The sequence below is a fragment of the Uranotaenia lowii genome, chromosome 2 (assembly GCF_029784155.1).
Source record: "Uranotaenia lowii strain MFRU-FL chromosome 2, ASM2978415v1, whole genome shotgun sequence".
NCBI classification, from domain to species: Eukaryota; Metazoa; Arthropoda; class Insecta; order Diptera; family Culicidae; genus Uranotaenia; species Uranotaenia lowii.
Genome location: NC_073692.1, coordinates 241,993,904 through 242,005,188, shown reverse-complemented (window position 1 = coordinate 242,005,188; position 11,285 = coordinate 241,993,904). Strand labels below are relative to the sequence as shown.

At 34.0% G+C, this 11,285-nt stretch overlaps 1 protein-coding gene across 1 annotated transcript; it reads right to left on the bottom strand.

Moving 5' to 3' along the window:
- Nucleotides 1-7,988: 7,988 nt before the first annotated feature.
- LOC129748417 (uncharacterized) lies at nt 7,989-10,574 on the bottom strand. Its single transcript, XM_055743037.1, has 5 exons — nt 9,963-10,574; nt 9,696-9,896; nt 9,472-9,633; nt 8,870-8,993; nt 7,989-8,806 (listed from the first exon to the last, which is right to left on the bottom strand). Exons 1-5 carry the CDS (start codon nt 10,531-10,533, stop codon nt 8,461-8,463), a joined length of 1,404 nt encoding a protein of 467 aa, XP_055599012.1. The 5' UTR covers nt 10,534-10,574; the 3' UTR covers nt 7,989-8,460.
- Between the last annotated feature and the right edge of the window lie 711 nt (nt 10,575-11,285).

Here is an 11,285-nt window from a genome sequence, read left to right as displayed (position 1 = left end):
ATTACGTTGATCCGATCGGGTTTTGGCGAAATGAATGGACGTGATGGCTGGCGTGTATTTTTCAACCCCGCTGTTTAATTGAAACCGTTCAAAGCTCTCTAAATAGTTCCGAAACTCTGGATAATGTTGCAAAGTGCAGAATTCAAATCAGCCAAAAAAATAGTTTTAGCGAAGCAAATGAAAATCAATAAAATTGTAAACATTCTGAGAAGACAACAAGTAGTTTTGGACTTAGTGAAAAAAGTTATTGCCATTTTTGTTTTTTTTTTGTTTTTTGTTTTTTGTTTTTTTTTTTTTTTTTTTTTTTTTTTTTTTTTTTTTTTTTTTGTAGCGGCCCACCACACTCCCCCACACCAAAAGGCTCAATTGAGCCTCCTGGTAATGGACGCTACTGTTCTCAGCATGTCTGGCAGCAAAAGGCATTAAAAAGTTATACGCGAGCAAAATTTAATTCATGCTGAGAACGCAATAATAGGTTATTTAATGCGGGGAAATGTGACGATGCTAATTAAACTAACTGACACCATGAATCTCAATGGAAAGAGATTTCCTTTTAAGAGATTCATGTTAAAATTAAATTTTACTATTCTTTACAACAACAATTAAACAAATTTACAAAAAAAATAAAATTAATAAGATTTTAAATGTTATACTAAATTTTACATAAATTATTGCTACAAAAAATTTAAAAATAGGTACTTAAGACTAACTTTGTTCGACTTTTTTTAACGACTTAATTTAGTTTTGAATATTTGGAGTAACTTGTTTTTGAACATGGAACGAGAATTGGTTTCTTTTAATTCGTTAGGTAATGAGTTATATTTTGTAGGACCAATGAAAGAAATTCTTTTCTGACCTAAACTAGTAGATGATCGACATCGTTGTAATTGATTTAAATGGCGAGTATTATGTGTTCTTATTGCAGTCGAGAAATGAATATTTCGGATGATCGTTGTTGAGTGTAAACTATCAAAGACGTACATTATAGTTTGAAAGTCACAAATGTCTACTAGAGGTAAAATATTATGGGATGTGGTTGAGTAAATGAGTCTAGTTGGATAAAGCAAAGGAAGCTTGTAGATATTTTTTAAACACCGATTTTGTAACGTTTGAAGTTTTTGGAGATTTGATTGTGATGCGCGTCCCCAAACTAGTATAAGATAATTTAACAAAGAGTGAATGTGTGCATAGTAAAATTTGAGCAGAACATGTTGAGGTATGAAGTTTCTTAATCTCCAAAGTACACCACAGAGGGGGGAAATTTTTTTCTCTAAATTTTGTATGTGGCAATTCCAAGAAAGAGTTTCATCTAAGTGTAACCCGAGATATTTAAAGTTCTTGACCTTGAGTATCACAAACTCGTTAAGGTGTGGGTCCCGGTGGGGAGGTAAAATTTTTCTAATAGAATGAAATAACATGTACTTTGTTTTTTTGTAGTTTAATGAAAGAAGATTACTGTTAAAATACATGGGTAACAATTTAAGATCATGTTCTAAATTGTCTATGATTGTGATTGGGGATTTCCCTGTATAGAAAAGAGCTGTATCATCAGCGAATAACCTTGCTGTCCCTATTAGTGGAAGATTACATATATCATTGATGTATAGAAGAAAAAGTATCGGCCCTATATTGCTGCCTTGAGGCACACCAACGCAGATGTTTTTAGATTCACTTTCTGTTCCATCAATAACGACAAATTGTTTTCGGTTATTAAGATAGCTACGAATTAAATCATTAGCTAATCCCCTTATTCCATATTTGTGCATTTTAGCCAACAAAATTTCGTGATTTAGCGTATCGAATGCTTTCTTTAAATCGAGAAATAATGCACCAACTATATTTTTCGAATCGATTTTCTTAATTATAGAGTCAACTAATTCAGAGATTGCAACGAGTGTGCCAGATCCAGGTCTAAAACCGTATTGTAGTTTATAAAGGATATTGTTTTGATCAAGAAAATTTATAATTCTTTTTACCATTAATTTCTCAAACACCTTACTGAAAACACTAAGAGTTGAAATTGGCCGGTAGTTATTAGCATCATCCGAATCACCTGACTTAAAAATAGGAGTAACTTTGGCTATTTTAAGGTACTCTGGAAAGCTGCCTGTTTCAATGATTAAGTTGAAAAATTTCGTTAAAATATAAGAAAATGGAACGTTATTATTTTTTAACACGCTTGTAGGGAAACAGTCTGGTCCGCAACTTTTTTTGTTTTTTAGAGACAGTATGATCAGATTTACTTCATTTTCATCGGTTGGTTGTAGGAACAAAGAGTTTCGCACCTCATTTATATTAGATAAAACATCAAATTCCGATTCAGTGGGAATTTCCTTGGCAAGATCTGATCCAATTGAAGAAGTTTATATTTTCCCAAACATTTTGTATGAGAAATCGAAAGCAACCAAAAGTCCCATATCTTCTTAAACTCGTGCCTCCAAAATCCTCCAAATTTGAGCATGATGTTAAAAAAGGTTCCTCAAATAGTCTTTGCGTGACACGGTAATCGCATCACTCAGTATTAAAATTGCAAATAGGGCCTCAAATAGCCTTCTATGGAGTTTCATAAATAGCCTTTTTGTGACATGTCAATCGCATCCATTCAGTATAAAAGTTACGAACTAGGTCTCAAATAGCCTTCAATGGACTCAAAGTTCCTCAAATAGCCTTTTTTTTAGGCATGTCCGCCATTTTATGAATATGAAATGTGAACGAACATCACAAAAGGGCATATAATCAATAAATCTTTTTTTCTAGCTTGGAAATTGTTGAAATGTATGATTTATATTGAAACTTCAACTCAGAACAACTTAAAGCTAACTCGCAAAGGATTGTTTTCGAAAATAGTAAATATTTTGACTTTAAAAAAATTCGTCCAACTGTATTTACTTATCACGAATTTATCACACATTGAAGGTCATTTGAAGCACATCATTAAATAAATATCAAGACGAACTCAAGAATTTGTATAATTTTATGCTTAACAATTAGGCAACATCTAGGCGTGGGGTCGTGGCAGCGTGTTTGGCTATCATCTCGGAGGGTCGCGGTTCAAATCTGGTATCAGGACTAATTTTTTTTCATTAGGTTGTTTGATTGCTTGAGTAAGCGAATCAAACAAATGTGTAGCAGAACTGGCGTGCGTGCCGGCATGTATCGAACAAAGTTAAAAAGCAAAGCAACCAAGTAAGATGAATTGAGATCATGGGAGGAATAAAGATGGATGCCGAAAAACCGGCAGCACCACTACTGGTGGTGACCAAAGTAAGAGTGGAGAGGAGATTTTTTGCTGATTAAACGATTATTTGCAGGATATGTTGCGGCCGTTCAAATCTGTAATGGAATTTCAAAGATTTAATAAGAACTTAAATTTTGGGCTGAATAAATCGAACTTCAGCACATTGATTATGCTGATTAAGCTGTGTTTGGCCTTTTGAACGAGACTTTTGGTTGCTTAGGCTAAGTTGCGAACTTTAAGTTACGCTATGACTACGGAGTGTCCTTTTATACATTATTTAGTCGGAAAGATAAATTGAGATGGAAAGCAAGGACTCGCAAGCTGAAACTGCGGTTCGAATCATCCAAGTGCACAAAAGTTTGCAGTCTCCATTTCTCTTTCTCAATTCCAAATTTTATAAGTCCAAGTAAGTAAAAATTTCATTCAGCAGAGAAATGAAATGACTTTATCCATTTTTTAATCATTTTTAGCTGTGAATCAGATTACAAGTTGGATGATTCTTAAATCGACTGCAATTCCGAAATTTTACCAGGTGAAGAACAATACTGCACAAAAGTTACCGATGAAAGAGCTGAAGAAGCCTTAGAACCAATGTCAATTATAGATTTGTTGTCAGAGAAACTCCCTACTTTGAATGTGATAATCCAGTCGCTGGTGTACCTGTAGCTTTCGAATATGCTTTAACATTCAGCACTTTGTCGCTTTTCGGATCGTCGAACGATATCAGCGAATCAACAGAGACGCATATTTTGTGAAGCCTCTTGTTGAGTAGCTAAATCAACATATATTGACTGATAATTTCAGTTTCTACCTTCAGACTGTGTCAAAGCATTAAAGCAGTTCGCATGCTGGGCCTGCCTTGAGCTCGTAGTTCAATTCACTTTCGGAGAATTCATTCGCAAAATAATATCTTATTGAAAGTGCGTCTTCAGGAATGTAATGCACATTCAATCTTGACAAGTAAATGTTCGGCTGGCTTTTCGAGCTTACAAAATTCACCTATTTTTGTGGTCTTGTAACGGTCATCAGCAACCTTTTCTGCGAAGGTTCCGTGCTTTAAGCATTCTTTCTCTTTCCTGAATGATTCTGTTTCCACACCCAGCGTATTTAAGCAGCTCGGTCAACGCTATGTAGATTCTGAATACTCCTGGATTCGCTCCAAAAAACAACAACGATTGTCTCAGTCATTTATTTCGCACTATGACGATTTAAAAAAACGAACTTTTACAAATAATCAGGGCCGGATTAAGCCATCAGGGGGCCCGGAGCAATTTTCCTCGGGGGCCCCTATAATTTGATTTTTTTGCTACCCAAATGCTACAAAATCTTTCAAACGTGTAAAAAAACTGGAGATGAGTGCAGTATACTAACTTCAAAAAGCCATGTTATCTGCGTGGAACAAAGTTTCTCTGATCTTCAAATAAAAATTGGTAATCAATCACGTGCAAACATTGGGGAAGAGTTTAGAAATTTCTTAGAAATGAAAACTCTGATTTAAGCTGCAAAATGCAAAATTTAATTCTAATTTTTGTTTAAACCCTTGTACCAACTAAAATTCTCTAATTTAAAAAAATGATCGGATACATATTATAAATGATTTTCATATCATCATTGATCGTTTAGTTTGTGCTTATTCGAGAAATAATTACCTAGTGACAATTAGGAGGAAGAATCATGAAGATTTGAAACAAAGAAAACAAAATTTTAAAAAACTATACAAAATAATTAAATCCATATTCCATTAAGATACAGATATCAGAGTTTAAGAATTCAAAACATAAAATCACGTTATATTCAGAACCAAAATTCAGTGTTTCAAATCTAAATCATAATTTCAAATCAAGTTTTGAGAAACAAAATATGAATTAGATTAGAAAAAAAACCAAGTTACAATCAGAGCAAAAGCAGAAATTACACCAATTCTATGTCTTTGAAACATAAAAAAATATTACCAGAGATGTTTTTGAATATAATTTTTTCAGATAATTTTTTTTATGAAATTGTTATTCTAAATGCGACGAAAGTTTCATTCGATGCCCTCAAAGCCAAAGGGGTATTAGTGCAAAAATGATCGGTTGAAAAAAAAATTAAATTAAAGATTAAATGTTTATAACACACAATAAATTATTATTGAAAAAAATCAGATGAGGAATCCAAATGAGTTAAGTACCTTAAACAAAGATCCTGAATTTTCAAAATTCAGAAAAATTATGAAACTGAATTTCAGTAACTAAAGAAATAACACAAGACTTGAAAATCCAAATGAATCGTATCTGGAAAAAGATTAGATTAAGATAATAGAAATATTCATATTAAGAAAATCACTCAATGATACTAACAACTCAACTATCAGATCGTTTTTATTATAATTTGAGAATGATCATTTGGAAAATGATATGCTGAATTCAGGATATTCACTTCAGTAGATGATCAGTTAAAAATGTTCCAATATCAATTTCAAGTCTAAGACAGAAATTGGGATGGAAATTCAATAAAGAAACCTTGTACTGTCGATTGGTCAACTACAACTACAGTTTTACAGTTTATTTATAAACCAATGAAAATTTGAGTAATAATGATTAAAAGGTGAAAAGTTATTATAATACGCGGTATTAACCCGGATACTGCCCGGGTAAAATTCTGAAACGTTTATCATAAAGCGAAATTAGCTGCTATATTAGTGCAGTAAACCAAAACTTGGAAACATAACATAACTGACATAACAACAAACATTATTGTTGTGCAAGACGTTTGAACGTAATGAAAATGAGGAGATGTTTTTTATTCACTTTTCCAGAATATCGTAACTGATATGTTTCGATAATTCTAAGGGGGCCCCTTAACTTTTTTTAAGACAAATACTAATCTAGATATTATTTCACAGGGGCTCTTTAGTTTTTATATTTCAAGTTTTCATCCAGATTTTCTAGTATTGATTTCTTTTCATGGATTTGTAGTAGTATGATTAAAGTCATGCTAAAATTTTTTTTCCCTCGGAGGCCCCCCTAAGCCGGAGGTCCCGGGGCAATTGCCCTTTTTGCCCCCCCTTTAATCCGGCCTGGCAAATAATGCATTATATTGAACTTAAAATTAATTTTTAAGGTGATTATTGTAAAATACATTTCATTTTCATTCAAAAAACTTACAAATACACTACTATGTTCGGATCAACAAAAAAACTTCACTGATTTAGAACGAAAATATGATGAACATACAGACAGTGTACGAGCGCTGAACTCAACCAACTATGTTGAACAATCGCTTGCGCAGTCTAGCCAGCAATCAGGTCAGTTGTGCGGCAGTCTGGATTTGGACTTCAAAAGGGTCCAGAACCGAGATTCCACAGTTTTCACTTACCATTTTTTTTAGAATAAACGACTGGATGTTAATTACAATCCACTTTCAAAACTGCTTCCAAAATTCACCGTTTGTTCACTTTCTATTCCTAACTTCGAAACGTCAATTGGAACATTGTCATGCAATATCAGTTTCAGGAGAGTCTGGAACGTCAATTCAAGAGTTACTACTATTGAAAGCCAAGCCTTGCAAAATCTGGCCAAGGTTACCAGTTTTCAACTTATTTATAGTGGTTCGAGCTACAACCACCTACAACATGTTAGGGATAGGGGAAAACTGTACAATATGCACCAGAGTGGTAAGATGGCCCATGCCATTATTTCTAAAAAATACGCTAACAGATGACTTCGAATGATGTTTTTCTTCATTTTTCTTCATTGCGGCAAATTAGATTTAGTTTCATTTTTTAGGTAAAAATTTCATAAACATTGCTTTAATTTCAAGAAATAGAAGGATTTATCGAATCTGCGTGAAACTTATTATTTTTCATGGTTAACGTATAAGGTTTTATTGTAAACCAGACTAATCAATCTGCAAAAACTGTAACTTTTCGTTTTTCCATGCTTCGTATGCTCTTTCGGGTTTTTTATTAATATTTCACTTACTTCCCACAAATTTTGACAATAAACAATCATATCAAAAATTTGACAAAATGTGGCAAGACCACGTGTTTTACCCTCAAAATTTGTATACTGTTAATTTTTGAGAGAATCCAAATATCAAAACGAAATGTCATTATTTGTATTTGCTAAATCCTAAATTACGATAAGAATGCATAATTATAACAAATTTCGTCCTTGCTGAAGTTCAAAAGTTGAACCAATACTCGATTCGAAAAAAAATCATTTGCCGCCATATTAGCCACGATAACAGTCCATAAATTGAATTTCGTCGCCTACTTGAAGGCGTTTTACGTGTAAGGATTTAAAAAGCGTATTTTAATAAGCAAAATTTTTGGTAAGTTTAGCCATAATAAATGAGTTTTTGTCAAAGTAGGCTTAGTTTACAAAAATGTGATGAACATGTTACGACACATTTGGCGTTACAATTATTATATAATTATATTCCGAGCAATCACTATTCAATTTCTGGCGTTCTACCCCACGGTGTGTTTTCTAGCTGGTTAAGTTTTTCACAAAAATATCATCAAAATCGAGTTTTTATCATAATTTTCCCCTCTATTAAGAAGTAAATCAGATCCTTAAACGTTCAATTTGCTTCTTCAATGATTGCTTGCGTTGTAAATAGCGTTTAACTGGTGCGTTTCTCTCTACTATGTTAACACCAACACTGTAATATTGTAAAAAAAAAATTGTTTAGATGTTAATCTTTACTTTTGAAATGTAGCTTAAACAGTTATATTTAATATCTGGTACCATACTTGGACTGTAGTTTTTAATTTAAATAGGTTTACCAATATTACAAAATTAAATAAAAAATAACAAAAATATTATAAGATAAAAAACAATTGAGGAAAGTGGTCCCGGCATTACAATTTTGCTATTACCTTTCCATAGATTTTATACGAAAATATATGGAAAAAAAGCTAACTTAAAATCTCTGTAGATAACAGTTTTCACGTGCATCATAATGATTTGAAGTGTTCCCTACAAAGGAGTTCCTCACATTGTGAAGATTCGTCAGAAAGCTTGTATTGTTCCGCAGTGTTGCCAGATTTTAGTTTTTTTTTATCAGTTTTAGTTTTTTTCTACAAAAATAAAATTTAGATTTCTGAATAGTTGTGAAAGTTTAATTTAGTTCTTAAATTATTGATTGCGCTGTAAATACCATTATGTTTAATTGGTGTGTTCTGACAAGTTTTCCCCTACATGAAATCAAAACAAACCCCGTTCATTGGAGCGAAGTTAAGACTTCCAAACTGTCGTCTCGATCCAATCTAGATAGTCTGCAATATCGACCGCGTAAGAAAGCTTGCAGCCTCTTGGCGGTGTTGTGATGATACCTACAATACGACTGAGGTTTTCACCATGGACTCTTTTGATGAGTCCTACTCCTGGCTCTAGCTGTTCATATACAATAAAAGGTTCACACCATCCGGTAAAATTCAACTCCACTGGCCGTCCCGGACGATACTGAACCGTGAGAGGAACCACTCCAACCACTTCCGATCGCAGTGTTACAAGATTGGTTTGGAAGTTCATCGCTGTAGATATGTCCGTCCAGAGGCATTTTAGGTGTGCCTTAAGATTTCTGGAATAGGAAATATGTCAATTTGGAATTCTCAAATTAGGTAGATCTAACATTCGAACTTACTGTGGCTTAAGATCCATTTCAATAAGTGCTATGCCATTCCTGTCTACATCGTTGGGATGGAAATGGAATTTGAAACGATCTCGAGGTATCCGGGATAGGAAAACTTTATCAAATGCTATGTAATCTGGAATGGAAATATTTGGAAACAACAATGCTTGGCTTGAAAGAATAAATTCTGTGATGTTCCAATATTTGAAGTTCAGGTTGAATTGGTAAGTAAAGAGGCCACTGTTAGTTTAGTATTCGATTGAATTGAATTGAAAAAAAAAGGCACGAAACCAACTCCTAGCGTTAATTTAGTATCGGCGTTCTGCAATATTTTGAAATCCAAACTCCAAAATAATTTAACATCATTCCTAGCGAAACCTTAAAACAGATATATAACTTTTTAGAAGTCGAATGAAACTCTCAATAAGGATAATGAACCTGCTATTATGTTTCGAGGTACACTCTTTTAAATTAAGCCTTTGCCTTTGGTATTAAATTTTTTTTCCTTGGGAGTTCAAAAAAGCTTTTTTATGATTTTTGTTAAGCCAAATACTTTAAATAAAAAAATCATAGAGATAAAATTTCATTGAAAAATAAATAAAGGCCGAACTCACTTGTCGAAGTGGCGCACGCAGCTGCTGTCAGGAGAAATCTATCGCTGATTAAAGTAGCATGGCAAGACGGTATCCTAAAATAAAGCGCACTCGTGAGCGTGACGGTAGGATGAACTCTGTTGTACGGTGGGTGAGTCATGTTCGCCATGTATTCTTGACATCCTGAAATTCAAAGATGTGAATGCGCAATTTTTTATTAGATGCTTAGGCACCGAAATGTTTACGTTTTTCACTCAATCGCCAGTGAGAGTGGTTCAACGTATCTAAAATCCAGTTCATATAAGGACTGATTTGAAGGGCTGCTGCATAATCCACATGCACTTTTGTAGGTCCGGTTGTGTACAGTAGAATCCCTTCCAAAGTCCATAGTCTTTGTGATTCAATAGTTACTCCGCTGCCTCTATTCGGTTGATACTTGTGGAATTCTGGAAAAGTTTGCGTGTCAATATTATTCAATTTTATACTTCGTTTGAAACAAAAGTGCGCCATACTTGAAAAATTTCCCATACAAATTTGATTTTCGAAGTTTCTCCGATAAATTAGAGCATTGTTTTGGTTACACTTTGTAACATCCATCTGATGCATATCGAGTATTTCCAAATTCTGTTGCTTATAACGTTCTGTTATGATAGGCACCCTGAATTTTTTAATTATGAAACTGTTTTCGTCATTCTTCACAAGACAAATCGGTTTAAGATGATCAACCGGAATGTTCAATTCAATCATTACAATGTCGTCATCAAAACTGTTGACCTCGAATGTCGTTGTCGGGAAACGCACGTCTCGAATTCTGCGTTCGGTTCCATCACTGAACTTCAATCGTAAAAAACTAGGATCTATCCTTGAACCGCCAAGATCGTAAAGACAGTGTGCAGCGGTGATTATAAAATTTGCGCTGATCAAAGTCGCACCACAAGCCGGATCTCCGATGTGGAAATCCTTTTCGTACATTTTCACGTGCCATGGCGTCCACTTGGTCACATTCGCAGGAAGTTGGCCACAAGACCGTACCGATAGAATGCATCCCAAACAGATGAGCACTGTTTGTCTCAACCAATCCATTGCAAGATTAGCGTTTCACAATAACTGTTTGCTTTTTCACATTTCGGACGATAAACAACTTCTAATCTATTAGAGTATTGAATTGACGCTTTTCATTTGTGTTCGGTTGACTAGTTCGTTGAACAGGATTGTAATCCTAGATGATTGTGTTCAAACTGATTGAACACAAATTGAAAATTCAAAGAATTGTTACTTTTCGATATTATAGAAATGGTTGTTTTATTGAAAGTTCTACTTTTTTTCCTTTTTATGTGTATTATTTTTACTGTCATTTTGTGATAAATTTTAAATGTTTAAAAATAGGGAAATTTTCCAAAATAAGCCTTCATAGGAGAAATGGTTTTGCATATTGGAAAAAGGAAAACGATATACAGGAAAAGTGGGGAACCGAGGAAATTGAATGAAGGTGAAATTCTATTTGTTTTTGTAGACGAAAGATACAGGGTCCGGCAATTGAAGTGCTACATTGAAATAAACATATAAATGGATCAAAACAACAACTCCTATCGCACATCTCGAAAAAACTGCAGCGTGCCAAAGCTGAGGCTAAGAAAGGTTATTACCACAAACTATTCCAAAAATCTAATCAGAAAGCGATGTGGAAAAATTTGAATGATCTGGTTGGACGTAGCATGTCACAAAGTGAAACTATTAAATTGGAAATCAATGGAGTGCTCGTGGAAGATGCGAAATTGGTTGCAAATGCATTCAACGACTACTTCTGCAACGTTGGGACGCAATTAGCGGCCACG